The sequence below is a fragment of the Periophthalmus magnuspinnatus genome, chromosome 13 (genome assembly GCF_009829125.3).
Source record: "Periophthalmus magnuspinnatus isolate fPerMag1 chromosome 13, fPerMag1.2.pri, whole genome shotgun sequence".
In the NCBI taxonomy this organism is placed as follows: Eukaryota; Metazoa; Chordata; class Actinopteri; order Gobiiformes; family Gobiidae; genus Periophthalmus; species Periophthalmus magnuspinnatus.
Window position 1 is genome coordinate 15,890,659 of NC_047138.1, and position 20,267 is coordinate 15,910,925.

Here is a 20,267-nt window from a genome sequence, read left to right on the forward strand (position 1 = left end):
CTGGCTCTGGCTAATCACATCAGCCCACTCACTCCCATACGCCGAGCAGGCAGACACGCACGCATGAATGAACCCTGAAGAGAGCCTGTTTGAAGCCAACATCTGACTCGGAAACTCATTTGAATGCATTTTGGGATGGAGAGTTGAAAGAATAGGAAGGATTACGTTACATGTGATGCTATTGCAAAATCGTAACTTTATAATGTTGCCTTTGAGGGAAGTGGAGCAAAATAACTCTCAATTTCTCTTACCAAAAATGCATGAGAGAGTAATGTGTAGTCTAAATTGTGAGTGTATTTGAGAGTGATATAGCTCTTTATTTCAATTGCGAGTAGCTGGCCACTGTCTAAGGTGGTATTAGGGCCATTAGTTAAGGGGATATGCTCTTGTGAACCCTGATATTAATGTATTAGTTATACATATGCATGGGAGTGAAAAATTTTTTTGCTCAAAGACCCAACAACAGGAAGCAAATTGCAAATATTGAATCCATTGAAGTCAGCAAATTACTGTACTGTTTTAATCAAAGTTTAGTTTGTGATATCGCGTTAGGTAAATACTGCAACATAGCAGAAAATTATTATTATTATTAAGTCAAATATGTCTTGTCCCATTACAGATATGTTGTAAAATCAGCTTTTAGTGTCAAAATGAGAACGCTAATTATAAAGCAAACAGAAAGTAATTGTGGTGCGCTGTTAGCATGATAGTTGCAGTTTGCATTACAATAACTGAAAAGCATCGCTCTGGTATCTGAAAGGTATAAAAAGTGCATATAAACTCATTGTGGTAAATAATTAGTATGGTTGGAAAGTGAGGAATAACTTGAACCGCTACAAATGTTTCAAACAAACTAGTTCTGTATTTCTTAATTACCATGTACAATATTGTGCATACATGTCCATTTATTTTGCACTGAGATACAGTTATTAAGCATCGTGTCTGTCTGTGTTTTTACCCTCTTTGTTAAATGACCCGACTACAGTCTCTCCAAATCCACTGCACTGTCTGCTGATGCATAAGATATGAGCGTATCTGAGCTAGTCTGGATGCTCGCGTGCCTCCATGTCAGGTATCCTCCGCTCGTCACCAAAAAACTAGCCTCCTTGAGAAAGGTAAGTGGATGGATGAATTGGGATGTTTTTGCGTGTGTCTCTGTGCGTGTGGACTACCCCCCAGGGAGAAGGAGCGTGCAAACTCAGCCCCTGAGCCAGGTCTGGGGGGATTACAGGCAGGCATGATGGGGAAATGTGGGAGCACTCTGGTTCACTCGCACGCCATGCTGCTTTTAAGGACAGACAGGAGTGTGCGTAATCTGAGTATGCGTGAACTGTGTGTGTGATGCTGCCTCATCAAAAAGCCATAGTCCCCTCCTCTCTTTTATGCTGATATTATCTCGAGTCAACGCAGGTCACAGCAGTTGAAATAATGTCATATTGCAGTTTTATTGCATATGAATAAGCTGTCAGAGTCAGAGGTTGAGTTTTTAGTCACAGTACTGTCATACAGCCAAGTCACGTGGCACCAAAAAAGTGAAACTTTTCTGCTTATGTTTTTAATTTGCCAAACTCCATTCAAGAACTTTATCGAACGATATAAAGTTAATACGAATGAAACAACAAAACTTAGAAACATCACAATATCAATAATGAATAAATAATATACACAAATGGAGGAGTGGGGGGTATTGTAATACAGCAAGTTACAGGATGTAGTCACAAATAGTAATGATCAGGCTCACCATTTGTCAATTTACCTTTAAAAAATGTTTTATGTGATAACTAATCAATAGGGAAAACTCCCCCTCCCATCAGGAAGTATGACATCATCATATCCTGGAACCTGAAAACCAGTGACAGGGACTTGGGTATAAAGTGTGGGTGGAGCGATTAAGCATATGCCAACAACTCTGTATTATCAGTCTGAAGCTTGTTCAAAAAACGCATAGACATCTGTCTTTTAGGCAATATACTGTAATCCACCCACAATGGATAATTTTAAGCAATGCATCGCTCATGGAGGCAACAAATTACCATGCAACAGGTTTGTTGTGGCAACCGTGAGTAAATAACAAGCAAACAAGCTGAACTGATAAGAGTGTCAAGTTGTATGGATTACAACATCATACATCCTTTTTAAATTTGATCTGATTTGGATTATTGTGGATCCAAATCATCATACTGTGGAAATTCGATAGCTTCTATACTTCCATTTCTACCACTTGGCTACCAAATGGCTAAGCTAATGAACTTGCTCGTGCTAAAGAAGGACACAGTATTGAGCATATAAACACATTAAAGGCTTAACGCAAAGACAAGATGGTGCTGAGGCAAAGTTTTATCCCTGGGAGTAATGAAAACAGCGCAACATATTCCCCAGATGCTGCATTGTTTCACTTAGGCTCAAACAGATGACGAGCATGGCTTGTTTGCAACTCTATGAACCATGTGACCACAAGCCAATGAGAATAAATGGGTCTTTCTGAACTCTCTCTCTCCCTATAACAATGATATCATGGTAGTCACCTGGGAAAATGATTCACATCTTCAAAGCCTCCATTCTCTCGCGTTCATTCGTCCGCTCAAAGCAGCAGTGAGACAGCTTGTAAAAAATATGACATATGAATTTACAACTATGGCTATTTATGACAAGTGAATAAAAAGAACAATAAAAGTGCAGCAGACCCAGACGTGGATGATATAATATGTTCCACTCTGGAGGACAGTGGAGGAAAACAGAAACAAAAGCCATATTCCAGTAAAAGTGTGCGAGAATATTTAAGTATATGTAAGTGATGGTGATGTGCTGGTAATGAAAATAACAAAAGTCTAAATGACATGAGCCGAATTTGTCAGTGGAATATGAGCCAGACATACTGGGCAATGCAAAAGCTATTGATCAAAGATGTAATAAAATGTGACTTGTGATATGATAACTGCTTTCCATACAATAGTATAAAATTGTCTAATGCATCATTTTCATATGACCTGCCTATTAACTTGTATTGACACAGTAATGCAACCCTAACCTCTAACCCTAATCCCATACACTGTATATATAAATAGACATAGCTAACCAACTAGCCGCCACATTCTGCATAGAAAGTGCACGTTTGGAACATGTTTCCGGCTCCATCGACTGGCTTCAATTCTCTTTACACTGAAAAATTGTCACCTCTCTTTCTGTAACTGCTGCTGTCAGGCTCGTCATTTTGGTCTTAAAATGTTCACATTAACCCACTCTACATGATCCTGGTGTTTTTATTTTACTATTTTACTTGTAAGTCAAGATATAAACATTAATAACAGACAAATCAGGTGTCTTCTTCCCCTGAGGTTGCTCCCGCTAACATTAGCAACAGGTTTCATTGGCAGAGTTGCTAAGCGCCTGCTCCCTGCTAAGCCAGCGGAATGGATGGGTAGGGGTTTTACCTTCAACAGCCTGGCTCCAAATTGGCTCTTTGGTTACTATGATACTCGCAGTCAGAATTCCAAATATGGAGCTCGATTCCAAATTCGCCCCTATGACTGCTAGCCTCGATGAGCGTTATTTGACTGGAGCCGAATGCTACGGGTGACGTCACACTCACTTAGTCCACTTCTTTGTACAGTCTATGGCTAACCCTAACCCCTAACCCTTGTATTAAAATCAGTGATTTAAAATATGTAAAAATTGCATGATGTGAAACAGTTGAATTTCATTTTACAGTTACTAAAAATTAATCAAACATGTCACTTTAAATAAGAAAAACTGCCTTTTTTATTTGAAATTTGACAGGTCATAAATGATAACACAAAACTATTCAAATAAATAAACAAAATAATAATAATTTAAAAAAAAAACTAATACAATACAAATATTCATTCATTTTTGTATATTTAATCATTGACACTAAATGAAAACATAATTTGGTGCTTCTCTGGTACCTTTATCCCATTTATTTTGCCTGTTATTGAATGGAACTTCCTATAGTTGTCCTTTTGTGACTAGAATAGGCAGTCTGAGAGAAAGCGTCTTGCCCAGGAACATATCATCAGTAAGCTCTCAGGTCATTTTTGTTTTTTTCACTACTGTGTTGGTGACAGATTTGTGCTGTAGTGTGCAGCCTTGATATTGGGATCATAATTTCTGTCACGAACCCATTCCCCCGATACTTAAACGCACTTGAAGCCAGTCCTCTCACATTTAGCAGATGGATGAGGAACAGCACACACTCTCTGACCTCTCCTGACTTCTAAATCCACTTTGCACCACTTTCACTCCTCTCTCCTTGCCTCTGTTTTGAACTTTGTGTCAGTCGTATAGAATATTGTATGACCCGCAGGCAGCAGATCTCTCCCTCTCTTCTACCCTTCCAGTTCTCCGTCAGTGGCTAATCTCCTCCCGAAGACTCCCTCGTTCATTCGTCTGTCACCGCTCGTGTTTATCTTCTAACCACCAGCCTTTAATTGCAACTGCGTTGAAGGAGGCTTTTGCACGTTGGATGCTACAGCGGTTTTCTCAAGTGTCACTTCAAAAACAGACTTCCATAATACTTTGGCTGTTCAACTCTCAAAACTGTTGACTGTACTTTATGAAGTTTAAAGGAACTGAGAAATTAGTTATTCTAAGAACTGACAACAAGGACATCAGACCACATGCAAAACACAACGCAACACATTCTTATGGTTCTTGCATTGTTCTGCACTTAAAGGTAAAGGTAAACTTTATTGGCCTCATAGATAAATGTGTTAAACTGTAAAAGGTCACATTTTTATATAGCGCTTTTCCACCTTCAAGGTACCCACCCATTCACACACACATTCATACACCAGTGCACGCAGACACTGGGTGTGTGGTGGGTGAAGTGTCTGGCCCAAGGATACAACAACAGCAATCATCTGTGGGAGCTGGAATTGTCCTAATGTGATTATTTGTCGGCGATTCTATTAATCCTGAGGATTGTGAGGGTCAATAAAGGGATAATAAATGTGTCACGGGAGCCTCTTAAACAGCTCAAGCATTGCACAAAACCTGCCTCCCTTTAGATCAGGGGTGTCAAACCCATTTTTACCGAAGGCCACATCGGCAAAATGATTCCCCTTAAAGGGCCTGATGTAATGTAAAATAAACTACTTTTTTAACTTGTTCATTAACTGTTTCTGTATTTATTACTTATTCAGGTTACAAATATTGCATGTGCATGTCCATAAATGTAAAAAGTATGGCTGTATTACTGTGCATCTCCTGATAAACTGACATTTTAAGGCAGTCATACCTTTTAATCTACCTTGTTGTGGGCCACATAAAATGACAAGGTGGGCCACATTTAGCCCGCGGGCCTTGAGTTTGACACACGTGCTTTAGATCATAGAATGTATATATAAATTGGCATAGCTAACCTGCTAGCCTTCCAGATAACAAGTGAGCAATGGCATGCATCCAGCTCCAACAACTCTGGCTCCAATTCACTTTACACTGGAAAACTGTCATCCCTCGCTCTGTAATTGCTGTAGTGAGTGTCCTTTAGTCTTAAGGTGTTCGTATAACCCGCCCTAAATAACCATGCAACTTTTACTTCACTATTGTGTCTGTAAATCAAGATATGAACATTAATCTGGTGTCTTCTTTCCCTGAGGTCGCTCCTGCTAGTGTTAGCAACAGATTTGATTGACAGCGTTGCTAAGCGCTCGCTCCCTGCTAAACCAATGGTGTGGGCCTGGCTTTGGATTGGATCTTTAGTTGCTGTGGTACTCGCGGTCAGAATTCATAACATGGAAATTTGAGCTGAATGACATGGGTGATGTCACACTAACTTAAGTTAACTTCTTTATACAGTCTATGCTTTAGACAAATAGTTATGACTGGCACGTTCTCACAATTGCAATGGACAGACTGATATCTCTCATAACAGGTACACTTTGTTTCTCATAAAAGGTGAGTTTTTCCTGATATTTTATTGATTTCAAGCAATGTATTTTGAGCTCAGAAGTCACACTGTGTTCTTTTAAAAATGCACCCTCGAGAATATCTTGGACAGAAAAAGCAGTAAAAAACAACATCAGTACAAACTACTTTTTCATGACAGATTCAAACCAGACCATGCAAAAAGTGAAGTGTTTGGAAGGCCCAGTGGAGGTTGAAAATTGCTAAACAAATTGAAATCATTTACCGACATGCTTGCATGGTAGTAAGAAAGGTGTTGGCACCCTCACCTCACATTAAAAAGATCCTAGGTTCATTTTCCAGACCGTGTTAGCCAGGCAGACCAAGACTCTTTTACTAATCTATAATGTAAGTCTGCATTGTCATATTAACCCCAAATTCTCAAGTTCTGATGAATAAACCAGATCAGATACACAATCAGACATCCACTGAAGCTTTCAAAATTAGTAAATCAGAAATTAGAGATGTTTTTTATAAAGTTTGCTCTGAATTGCAGGGATTCTTTTGCACTCAAGTAGTGTCAGTTAAGATCCATAGTGGCCCATGGGCGTATACTAATTTATGTGGTCTGATTACTAATTTTGATACAGCTCAAGATCATAATTTGGTATTTATTTATTTATAGTTATTGCCACAGAAGAACAATAATAAAGCTATTCAGAGAAGGTTCATTTCTGTTCGTTTGATGTGACTTGTTACACTTGTGATACTTGTTCAAATGATCACTCTAGTTGTCAAAAGTACCGAAAAAACTGATACTAATCGATAAAACTACTATCAATTATCTGATTTTTGAATACTGTGGAATCAATCCATTCATCTGCCTTGAGCATACACAAAGGACCTGAAGAGTTTCCAAGCAGACAGGTTAAATGCACAGCACAAATTTCCAATAATAAGCCATTTCATTCAAAGGTTATAAGAAATTAAATCAACCGTGGTAAAAAATGAGCTCTAGGCTACTTTTTTGTTGTTAACATCGCCTGAGTGCTTCAGTTTGAAAAGAGAGATGTTTTGTGATGTGTGTGAAGAGTAATGGGGTTAGGTGAGGTCAGGCAAAGATTAAATGAGGAAGCTGAGGCCGCGCTAGACTGTATGTATGCGCTACAGAGTCCATCCTTTCATGGGCCACTGGAGGTCAGACAGGAGAAGTGGTTAAGTTTACTTTTTTAGCCAGCTAGATATATAGAAGTCCAGAACACTGCAAAAAATAATACAAAATTACATGAATTGAGCATAATTATTAAAGCGTATTACGTAGTCTAGTGCTCATCGATATCCAAAAAGGTGTTTTCTATTACTGGTATTTGGTTTTAAATTCAGTTGAACCAAAGACACATAAGCGCATGTCCCACAAGACGTTTAACCACATGAATAGAACATTTGCTTGAAAAAGGTAGAGTCATTAATATTGCTGGAATAACTTACTATTTTAGTTTGAAGATTGGGCGACTTACCTTGGCATTTGACATACTTAAAAAGAGCCAAAACTACTCCATCCAATACAATTTCTCGTAATTTAAGTCATTTGAACTATCTTCCTTTTATGCAGTGCAGTCTCTTTTATTTGATGTGGGGAATGTTTGGTCTCATCCACTGCACGCTAAGCCGCCAGCAAGTCAACGCAGTTCACCAGAGGTCATCAGCAGAGAGTAGCGTGTGGTCTCTGTTTTATTCAGAGCTCCATAGAGAGGTTATTGTAGGACGCATGCAGAAAACACAGCTCCGTCATTCCGCTCTTATCTGCATCTGAATCTGACGTATTCTGTGACTTTTACTCCATCTCTAACGGAAATTGTAACATCTCATCCAAATATCAATATCATGTCCTCCAATACTGAATAATAAAGCTGAACAAATATGGAAGACAAAGTACTGAGAACTGCAAAACTGACTCTTTTGAGCTTTTAACTACATATATAGCACTGATCCCTTATCAAAAACGTACTTGGAGTTATAGTTTGCCTCATTCCCACTTGTTTCATTAATACTGTTTACAAGGTCCTTAAGCTCTGAGCCTCATAATCACTCCATTTCAAATTTCCCCAGATTGTTATGTCAAAGGTAGAACTCCTGGACTTTTTTTAAATCCAAGAGCATTCTGAGTATTCCTGCCATCAAATTGCGATCATTACGACGGAATGCTTATATTAGCATGCCATTCAAGTTGCTTAAGTAGCTACCTATTGTTTTTTTCAAGGTTAATCAACGTTGCTGCCAGTAAATAGAACACTAACACCAAATCCAGATGAGGGAGAGCTTACTTCAAATTGTGTTCACTGTGCAGGATGTCCAAGTGTATGAAATATTAACTACCACTAACTACACTAATAGAACAATCCATCATTTCCAAAACATACTGTATAGCAGCCTTTTTCAACCCGTGTGCCAGGGAACCCTAGTGTGGCTTGAGGTATTGTCATTTTGGCATGTCCTGAGTGAACTTTTGCACCAAATAAGGATAAACAATCGCATTGTCAAATTTAAAGAACCAGAGAATGGCACAGACATTATTTGTAACATAATATAAAATGTTTTTTTACTAAAAGATGTGATTTGGTAAAGTTTTAGTTGATAATACTGCAGAAACTTTTCAACTAAAAAGTTTGCTATGACTCACAAAAGGTTGAAAATCACTGCTGTATAGGTCTTAGCAGCAATAATAAATAATAGATATAATAAATTTCTTTCAGAGGACTACATAGTATTATCTAAATAATGACAGCCTTTGTGATATGTTAATTGTGTCCATTGAAATTACACTCACGATTTGTTTGCGATTAATGTTGCCCTTTTGAGTAATCATATGCTATTCTGTATGGCATTTTGAATAGGACAAAAGCTGCACCCTGAGTACCAAGCCGTTATAAAGAGCTATGTTAGAGCATTCAGCGCTGCTTGTGCTTGCCAGAATGTACCGGTCACATAGAAAAAAAAAAAGGTAACAGCTTACGTAAGATTCTGGGCAGCATTCCAACCTCCCAAAAAGAGATCAACTCAGCCAGTGCAGAGAGGCAGTACAGAAGGCTCTGAATAGACTCATAATGCTGGCCATGAATTGTTGACTGTACTCACCTCGCGTCCTCTCTGACACAAAGGCGTTGTAAATATTTAGTGTCAGAACAAAACAATCTATTAGAGCAGCAGGGACAGAACAGCCCACGGCGCATTGTAATTCTGAGAGGAAAGCACAAGTGGCACAGCGCCTGTTAGCAAGTGTTATTTGATCATCACTAATAAGTGCCATAAAAGTAGAGGACTTTCTGTTTTGGATAGCCTCAAAGACATTTTTTGAGATTTCTCTTAAATTATTTGGTTAATTAGGGTTTCATAAAATGTGTCTGCACCTATGGACTATTTAGTTAGTTAAGTTCCAATAATGAAAAAAAATTCTAAATGAGCACTTTCATTGAAAATGTGTGAATTAGGTGTCAGATGCTCTATGCAACAGCAAGAACTTAAGGTTTTTCTAAAGGTTCCATGCACCACGGCTTTTGCTAACATGGTACATGCTTTATAGTTTGGCTTGGATTGAAAATGCCTTTTGTAAGTAACACTGAGGGACTGTCAATATTAGTTCACAGTAACCTCAGTTTATTTTGATGGTTCAGCCACATTGTGTTTTTTGTCAGAAAAATGCGAGCTAGCACAATGCTATCTTTGGCTTTCATACTTGAAACAGCTGAAGTGATCCAACTCCTTGACTGTCAGTAATGATCCTTATGTAATTGTTTAAGCTAACAAAGGCTGTAACAAGCAAGCATTCGCATACGTGCATACATTTATCTCCTAATGTTATTGGTTTCACTAGTGATCAGGCTGGAATACAGCACTTTGTATTCTTGTCAACAAAAACTATGTGAGTGGTAATAAACTTTAACAGACCAGATTTAGTTTCAAAAGCCTGATTTAAATAAAGTCAAAACAGGAGATGACTTTTAGATTTGCTTACACTGTGTTACTAGAAGAATCTCAAATCTCTCAGTACTTCCTATTGTGTATATTTTAAGCAGGGCCCATGACAAGTAAACCCCTTTCTGCTAACAATCATACAGATGTCAGAATTTGACTTGAATGATTCTTGGACTGCCAGTGGTTCAGTCCTGATGTAATGTTTATCCCTGCCTAATGAGTGATCTATGGGCTGTTTATTGCATGGGGAGTGGAGCTGGACGCCGTCAGAGCAGAACAGCGTGGACTGATCAGACATGGTGGACATTAATCATAACCTGTCTCGGCGCACATCTCTGGCATCCCGCTCTGCCCTCTCCAAAGCCTCCTTCAGACCAGTCACTTCCTCCTCAGCTGCGTGGTACTTCCCACTCGTTTGTTCTAGTCTCTGTTGCCATGTGGATAACAGCTCCTGTAATGTGTCACATCTCCGTTGGCTTGACAACCACTCCTCATGTGTCCTCTCCAATTCACTTTTCACCCTGTCGGCAATAAACAGAAGGAAACAAATATGTGCTTGAGTCAAGATGACGCAAATTATACAAGCACATGAAAATATATAGATCCTTCCACAAGTGACATGTTTAGAATTGTTGCTAAGCAGGTGGTACTGATATTAACATTCTATCCCATTCATTTGAATAGGACTGCAAAATAAAAACATAAATTTGGACATTTGTAAGGGGCGCAGACAAATGGTTGTTGCATATGTTTGTTACATTTGCCAATAACAGTCAATATCAAACTTGCTGCTCCATTTTCTAAAGTTCACAAATATGCAGGATTTATGGTGCTTGAAGAAATAAAAGTAAATTGTATTATTTTTTGGTACATTTTTGCACAGCATAACAATAGTTTTAAGAACTATTTATTATCTGGTCATTAGCATGTATGCTAATTTCAGTGCTAACTGTTAACATTCATAATCTAATCAAAACAGTGCTAAATGCAGTGATGTTTTCTAAGAAGGCTTTGGTGATTTTGCATGCAGTCAAGTGGTTGTCAAAACAAAAACAGTCCTCATTTTTCATAGTTTGTGATGTTTGAAGGCTAACGCTAACTCCCCCATTGAAAATACACTGGAACTAACGTGTGGAACAGTTAAGAATGCAGGCGTTCTGTTTATAAACACTGGGGTCTATTAGACTGTGAAATAGACTGTCTATGACAGTAAAAGAAACAAATCAAGTAAAGAAACTCAAAGCTTCCTCTCCACAGACTCTTCCTTTTAGCTTGGACTATTCTGGAGCATTGAAATTGAACAGCAGGCCACGTCCAATTAGTCCTGAGTTGACCCTTAGGCCTCCTACCAGAGAAACATGCCTAGAACAGCTTCCCAGAAGGAGGAATCCAGGGCGCATCCAAAGCATATTCTCGACACTCAACCTCCAAAGAACATGATGGTTGTAATTTAATGAGGCCAACAAGGCTACGTAAAAAATGGATGTTGGGTCACCAAACCAAACTGCCCCAGCCCGTGTGCACCAGAAATACTGTCTCTCTGTCTGTACTCTGTTTACACACCAGTCCAACTTCATGTTCCTGCCTTGTTTTTGAACATGTTGTGGCTTTATCTTTTCAAAGAATATGAAAGAGTTATGTCTTTAGAAATGGTACATAGATTTACTTAAGAATATTACAGCAGCAAGTGAGTGAGGTTGAGTCACATCCATCCTGTACAACAGAGCATTCAAGGAATAGCTTAAAAACAGTTGATTCATACACAACACTTCCCCACACAATCTGCTTAATGACCTGTGCATAATGGTGTCCAGTCTCGGACAATTTCCCCAATAGTTGTGTCCCATTACACTTGTGTGAGCAATGAGGTGCTTCCCCCCTACCTCTTATGTCTTCTGAAATAGCTGGACCCCCCTGGCCCGAGTGCTATCATATGCTGAGCAGCGGATGAGCCAGAGGGTGAGATCAGAGGCCGCTGTGTGGGAGGGGAAAGAAATTGCTGGCGTAATTGAACACACCAGGGCTGCCACTGGCTTGGCAAAAGAATAGCATCAGATAGTATGTGAAATACACACGCCCAACGCCTCAGTGGAAAGATGATAGGACTGGGGTGCTGATAGCTGTCTGTGGGATGGGCGTGAGTGCACATGTGTCTGCGTACATATCACGGCTGTATACGGCATGCTGCAAGAGTGTGTGTGAGAAACATTAGACTGCGCCAAGCTAAGAAGTGCTTCCATCTGCTGCCCGAGCCTCACACGAGACTCTCCTCTGTGTCACTGGCACTTTCTGGAGCCTAAGATCTTCTCAAGTGATCCGAGGGCAGACCGGGCCTGACACTAATATCCCCACCTCCACAAGAGCGCTGATAGACCGGAGGTAGAAGGGAGGGGGGCTGTAGCTGTGGGCACTGTGGCCAGGCTGGACAAGAAGATGAATGGGGAGTGTTACAGGAATTAGAAGACTATACCTTAGGACTGTGGCTTTGTAGTCCATCTCTGAGTTCTTGTGTAGCGCCAACTGCTCCTCGCTTTGTCTCATCTGCTCCCTGAAGACAGAAAGATAAGAATACAATTTTATAAACAGTTACTTTCAATTCTTTTAGGACTTTTAAGTTTCTTTGAGTTTTTGTTTTTTTCATTTCCTACAGTCTTTTTTTTCTAAGCATCTTCATATATAGTCAATGAACTACTGCAGTGGTGAATTTAAAACAGCAATAACCCCCTTAAACATTGCCTTTATCTTGAGATGCTTTCAGCTAACACTATGACGCTAATGCACTATGTCATTAGTACTTTCATAATTCTTCTTATCTTTTTATAGCTTCCACCATACACAAGAATACAGAGGATTAACTGTCTTATCCCCCATGTTCCCACCACTTACCCAGCAGTCTGTAACTCTGATTGTTCGAACCTATTCTTAAAGCACATTTCAGAAGCATTAGCCCTCTGACAGTGGTGACCGTGGGGGGATATTTTACAATTACAAGCTCTGGAGCCGCATACCAAAGGCCCCAGCTGCTTTTGTGTGTCCTCCTACGCTCCGACATTACTGTGGAAGAAGCCACTAACAGAATCTTCCTGTGGGATCAGCAAAAGTTCAGCATTGTTTCCTGGATGTTATGACTCTTGGCTTGCGGAGTTTGGCGTACCATTTTTACAACTCATTTGGATGATGCATTATCCAGAGCCACGTACATGTATTAAAGGGGACATATGTTATCATTTGTTATTGTTGTACTGGCATTGGCAGGTTTTTAAGCTTAAAATCCTGCCCCTCCCTAAGAGAATAGATGATGCTTCACCCTCCCACATATAACTGAAGCAGTTTCTTGGATTTGAGGCACAGTTAAGTGGGAAGCCCATTCTTTTCAATGGAGAATTTGAGAAAAGTCTTGTTGCTAAAATAGTATTGACCTTATTCCACACACCCACTTTTGTTGTAAATGCTACTAAAGCACACTTTCTTTGTGGTGGCACTTATAACTGAAGCAGTTTCTTGGATTTGAGGCACAGTTAAGTGGGAAGCCCATTCATTTCAATGGAGAATTTGTAAAAAGTTTTGGCACTAAAATATGAAATAAAGTAGGTTGAACTTCTTGAATAAGGTGGATAGAAAGAAAACTGATTGTGTAAAATGTCTAATTTTCATGTGTCCTCACAAGTAAATAAATGTACCGTACCTTTTCTCTGAGGGGCTTGAAAACAGGATAACGTATTTGCTGTCACAACTGGCAGCTCAGTGCAAAATGAACTGGAATGATAATGGCGGAGTCTGTGGCAACTTCCAGAATAAAATCAATACATCTTAAAATAATGTACACAGAACAAGTTAGGAATTTGTTTTTGAAATGAAAAATAGCCCAGTAGCTAATGCCAACAAGACAGGTAGATGATTTACAGTGAAAGCAAGGCTCAGAAGATGAATTGAATAGGTTACAGAGAGATTTGTGAAAATGCATTTAACAGTTGAAGACAGCAACCTCACAACAACCCTACAACAGGATTACTCAACATGCATGAATAAAAAACTACACTACACACTTCATGATGCTGATTTACCCTCATACCATGCCTCCTTTAATTCTCTGGTCTATACATGTGCTTGTATGACTATGTTTTTGACCTCTTGCTCCCGGCCACAGCTGCTGCCCTGCTCTTGAGAAAGTCATTTTGGAAATCACTTATAATTCGTATTCTGCGTGCCATGGCGGTCCTTTGTGCGCACACATCCTCTGGCACAGCAGACTTTGGGCTAATTCTCCTAACCCTGTCGGCTTCTCCACTAATCCCCCAGTGGCGGCATGATCAGTTAATGTGTTTGTGAGTGTGTGAGACTCTGTCTGCCTGTCTAGCCCTGTGACCTTGCCCCCACACGCAACTGGGGCTTGCTTCAGATCCATCACAGATTTCTTTGACAACTGTGACCGATTATTGGTTTGTCAGCGCGACAGTTGTTGCAGCTTAACATTTTAATATAGCTATAATTTATTATTTCTGATCTGAAAACTTAAGATGGTTAGGATGCATGTAAAATTAGCAAATGAGGTGAACAACACTGATAGAAGTTTAGTCGACCACAAATTTTTTCAGTCCTGTGGTTCACACCCACAGTTAACAGTAGAATACATCTGAGACTAAGTCTAACACCCTTTTTTTTTTTAGAGTAAACCATGTGTTCAGAACCGATGAACAGTTCCCAAAGATTAGACTCCCATAATGAAAGAGCCAAAAGTCATCCATACTTAAATCAGAGAACATTTTGCTCATACTTATGCAGCAAAGTATTTGACCAAAAGTATTTTAAGAACCCTGAATGAAGCATTTCTCCTCTAGAATCAAGACAAAGAAGAACTAGAGGAGTGCGTTAGTTAATGCTTGGCAGACGGCCTTAAGGGGATCTACTTACTGTCTATATGCATCAACCATGACCTAATAGGGTTAAAGCTGAGTTACATGTACGTGCAGGTAACTGACTGAACTAAACCCAGCACAGGAAACACTGTCAATTAGAAGAGCCTGTTAGTCTACACAAGCAAAATATAATAATTCTTACTATTCAAATCTTCTTTACTTATGACCAGCTTCCTGTTTATAGGTGGCATTTTGAGGACTTTTGCTGATTCAAAAAATACAACTTTTTGTTTTTATTTTTAATTGCAATAGCAACTGTGCTGCTTTTATCACTCATGAGATAAAAATCATGATTTGTAATTTACAACAGTAGTCATTTATAATGTAGCGGCTGCCTCTACAGTTGCATAAGCAGAGAAGTGGCACAAATTATGTAAATGTGAATAAATATTATCATACATCCGTGGAAGGCAAACAAGACTTCCTGATTCCCAACATCTTCATTAAAACACAGTGTTAAATCCAAATAATCTTATTTAGTGCAGTGCTGCTGGTTAGCCCCACAAATGCACTCCCAATACATTTACCAAAACTCTGTGACTATAGGCTAAAGGTAATACACTCACTCATCTCATTTCCTGTATCCTCCTCTCCACTGCCCTTTTGCTCTCTCCCTAAACCCTCTCTGCTCTGCTCTGTCAGATCTATGGTGATTTAAAGCAGGCCTGTAAGTGCTGCTATTTAGCTGCAGCCTACTGTTGACCTTTACGACCAGCCGGGCCCATCCACGCTCTGTCATCCTCTGCTCCTCAAGGTTGGAAATGACATGATATCTGACTCTCTGGTGCAATTCTTTTATCCAATAGGCTGATCTGCTGAGGAAAGGAAGCAGGGCTAAGACACTGGTATTCCAGAGCTTTGGAGGCACAAGGTTCAAGTACATAGAAATATTTGTGTGGTTTCAGGCATGTGGAAGACATGTGCAGTCATATGTTACCAATGGACCGACATTTTCCAGGAAATAGTTTTGCAGTTCAATGTGAAAAGCAGAGTGGTTACACAAGATCTGATGCCGTGAGCCTGACTATGCACATCATTCAAATTACAGATGGAGGGCATACCTGATGGCCTAATCTGGCTGACTGTGGAGTTAAGGAGCTGTTTAGGTTGCTATGTGTTGATAAGAAAGAAACATTAATCATCCTATTGGGTTTTGTTGTGTCTATAAAAATAAAAGCAGGGTGTCTGGGAGCACAGAACAATATGCTTCAGTGAGCAATAAAAATGATGTATCCGATAGAAAATCCTACTTGCGTGGGTTATTTGTGGTCACAGAACTTCAATATTCAATGTCAAAACAAGATAACTTTGTGAAGTTTTATTTGTTGGCACAAGTCCATGAAGTGTTCTTATTTATCTGAGAGTGCATCTGGACACCAAGCACTGGCCATAAATTCAAGTGAGGATGATAGTTTGAAAGTGAGGATAAAATATCGGGCAAACAAAACTCAGTGGTACAAAGGACAAGGCATTTGTTATTGTAAAAATCAATGTGAGTTTTTTCATGGCAGGGTAAGGATTAGGAAACAACCTAAGCAAGAAATGGGAGTGAAGAGTGAGGAGTAACATTAAAAAAACTGTCAAAGTTGGGAATAAAGTTCTCGATATTGATGCAAAATTCTGTGTTCCTCGCCTGTAAAGTGAGGGCCTTAACATGAAAAACCTAAGCATGAAATGGGAGTGAAGAGTGAGGAGTGACATTCATTAAACTGCCGAAATTGGGAATACCGTGCTGAGGACAGATTCTTAGTCCCTAGCATGTGCTGTGGTCTAAACTTTGAGCGTACTTATGTTCCCACAGCCCTTAGAAACGTTTCTTAGAAGGTTTTGAAAAAAGAGCTTGATGCTCCCACAGCCTTGTTTTAACACATTTAAAAGAGATTTTTGGAAGTAAATCCATAACCCCCACTCTCACCCTTGCTCTAACCTTAGCCATAATCACAGTCTTATATATCTAATCTGCCTAATCATACAATTAAGACCTAAAATGAACCATTATCCTACAGAAATGCCTTAAGAAAAAACAACAACACCTTTGCTATAACCCTACAACAAAAAACTACAAAAAAATAATAAATAAAATCCCTAAAATGAGTTAACATAGGACCCTTTCTTCAAAATTGTCTACCAAAAGTGGGAAGTTAGTGCTGTGGGAATATAAAGCTGACTCCTATACACTTTAGACCAATTTGCATGCATATCTTTAACCGAATGCTTGTACAAATCAAAGTCCCAACGTAGCAAACAAGACATGTAGAGACACAGAGACAGACAACTTAAGGATCAAACCTTTCTCCCTGCAGTAAGTAGGGAGTAGTGCCACCCATTCCAATTAACTGGCCAATTTCCAGAGTGCACCCAACACAAGCAGCTGGGATAGGTTCCAACACAACTCTGACTGACGCACATGGATAAGTGGTACATAAATAATGAATAAATGAATAATGAAAGCCTTTAATTGACAAGCGGCCAACGCCAAACTCTCCTGCTGAATAAACATTTGTGTATCCACTTTCAAGAGCAGCCAATCAGGCGAGAGCAAACAGTCAAGCAATAAATTAAAGCATTTGCAATTTGATTCTCACGAGGTATGTGCTTTCATGATAGTAGATGAAAAGAGGAAAAGAGTATAGAACAGTAGGACCGATGAAAGCCAAACTCCCTCCTCTAGAGTTGATTGTATCTAATAAGAGGGAATCAAAAGGTGAGGAACAAAAGGTGGAGGGAACGTTCCAAAAACCATGTCCCCAGCTGCCCCTTGAGATCAATAGTTACTTTTTAGCTACACGTCCACAGGCGCAGATGGTCGCGAGCTGCCGGGGTGCTGTTTAAAAACGTATCACATCAATCACATCGGCGCTTTGCTCTTTCTCTCTTGACCTTCACTTATTTCATCAGGCGCTCTTTCATCTCTCCGTTAGCGCGTGCATCCATCCTGTCTTTCATCTAGCTCTCTTTTCCCGTCCTAATCCATCCTTTCAACCTGTGCGTGGCGCCTCCGTGTGTTCAGCCCCTGATGAAAGGATGAGCTCAGCATTTCCTGCCAATCACAATCCAGCAGGACGCTCGGAAGCAGGAGCGCACGGAGCAGTTTGTCACTGTCCGTGTGAGCACTCGGATGGTCTGGCAAAAGTGTCAGGCATCATCGCAGTGTGAGGGTGGAGGGAAAACTCTCGAATTGGAGAGAAACTGTTGACAGATACAATTATGACAAAATGAGTACTAATTTTGTTTTGTGTTTATACAGCTGAGCTATAAAGGCTTCACAATTTTTGACACAAGTGAAATGACGTAGCTTCAAATAACATCATGCCGAACATAATGTAACAAAATATGTCTAGATCAAGATGAGACTCATACAATTAAACTAAAGAGGAATTAGAAAAAATATATATTTTGAGTGGTAACAAAACAATTTATTGTACAGAACAGCTTCCTGTAATACGGGTGCTTTTGTCAACATTTTTCAAATCGTTTTGTCTCACTAAGCAGAGATTAGCATACTGTAAAAGCATTTAGAATCCATGCTAACGACTAACCCTTGAAAATAGCCACTGTCCCAGTAGCAGTGAAAAGTGTTTTGAGATAAGGAAATGACAGATTGTAAAATTATATTGTCTGTTCAAATCATTGCTAATACTTGTAGTGGCACATTCTTATCGCAAAAAAAGTAAAACTAATACAAACTGGCCTGCAGAGACTCATGTTATGCCAGGCTAATGCCATAGCACGGTGTAGATATAAAATATCAATTCTTAGAAGCAGAGCTGATAGAACACTCAACTGCAACCGTGTGTTTGATATTTATGAGCAAGCATGCAGTTTGAAAGTGTTTAACGTTCCAATCAGATTTCCTGTCAGGATCACAGGGATTCCACAGCTGCTATGTCCTTAGCCCACCTCTGAATTATATGTGTATGTATATGTGTATCACAATTTCTATGGAAACGGACTGGCGCCGCAAAAATGCAACAGGTGCAGAGGACTGATGTTTGATCGATGAGGAGGTCAAAGTTCAAGCAGCTGTCATAGCAACGGATCATGTATAAGCAAACTTGGACTTTTTTTTTCTTAAAGTGTATCAAAGGTTTGGGAGCTCTGCTGATACTTGATACTAATAGATTTCTTTATCTAAAATCTGGCAACTCAGCAGAGTGCTCAACTGATAATTTAAGTTTTGATTTGTTGGTTTTGAACACTGATATATTTCTAACCCTACTGCATGTTCAGTCAGATGTGCACGAATGTGCATGAATGTTGGTTTCTTTATAACCATTTTAACATGAAGGTAGAGGTTCTGGCATATGGTATTTCTTATGCTTTTTGTTCAAAAATGTTTACCCTAATTTTAAAACAGGGCAGCACGTGTCTTTCTAATTATTTTTAGGTTCCTCAGTTCATTTTGTGGCAGTGCCTAGAATTTACCTTGCAACTATGGACCACTGACAATGACTCTGCCATGTAAACTTTTCACTCTCACACACTTTTTCTTTGCAAAACTCTATTCCTAACAATCAAATAACCACTTGACACTTTATATGCTTGTTTAGTCCATATTATAAACTATGTCAAAAGCGAATAAGAAAAAAGAGAAAACAATAAAACTAAAATCCATGGATTTCCAGGGATTTAAAATAAAGAGAGCAACCAGTAAATGAGGTTTAACCAATCAAGTCTGCCCTGCCATCTGGCCTTTGGTCTGGACCTCTGTGACATGGAGGCACTGGCAAAAATAGTAGTTGGAGATTGCACTTAAAAAACTTTAATAATGTGGTTGCACAGTCAAACAGTAGTTGCAGAGATTAGAGCATGCCTCTGCTTTCCCTGGCCTCCAATCCCCCCTCTGCACACAGGCTGTCTCACACATGCCATATCATCCAATAAAGCTGCTCTTGACATCGCCTCCTCTTGCACACACATCTTATCATGCAACATGGCCTACAGAGTCTTTCTCCTCCTAACATATGTCCACATGTCTGGCTCTGGGTCGCGTGAGACACCAAGCATCCAGGATATCCACCCGTCTAAATCTTGGGATAAACATACCGAGTCCACACACAAACAAGCTCCAAGCACATGCCACTTTCAACAGATAATAGTTGGAACTACACAAAATCATCCCTTTTCACTGGCTCTTATAGGTCATAGATCAGGATTGTGAACAATACTTTTGGCCACCTCTCTATTTTACATTTTACCATAACATATTGTATCTTCTGAATGTAACAACAAATTATAAAGACTGAACTTATAAAACAGTCTACACGCTTTTCCAATACTTTAGAAAGATACAGATTGTTTCCTTTCAAATATACACATATTATTCAGAACAAATATATGCATCATTCAGAAAAAAGGAAGCAAACAAAAACAAAACAAAAGTGGTTGCGAGACATAACAAGGACTAGTTGTTGCACTGAGGAGTGAAGCAGTTTCAAATCTATATACTCCATAGTAAACTGAAGGAAGTGACACTGCCAATCTGCACCGGGATCGGGGTCAGCCCTCTTGCCA

General features: G+C 39.5%; 1 protein-coding gene across 1 annotated transcript in view; it reads right to left on the reverse strand.

The window, feature by feature from the left end:
- Positions 1 to 20,267, reverse strand: part of lekr1 (leucine, glutamate and lysine rich 1) — a 77,682-nt gene that overhangs the window by 25,684 nt on the left and 31,731 nt on the right. Inside the window, exons 5-6 of the mRNA XM_055226205.1 lie at positions 12,308 to 12,385; positions 10,155 to 10,358 (exon numbers count right to left, since the gene is read on the reverse strand). Of these exons, the coding sequence (XP_055082180.1) occupies positions 10,155 to 10,358; positions 12,308 to 12,385 (282 nt within the window). The remainder of the gene's footprint in view (positions 1 to 10,154; positions 10,359 to 12,307; positions 12,386 to 20,267) is intronic.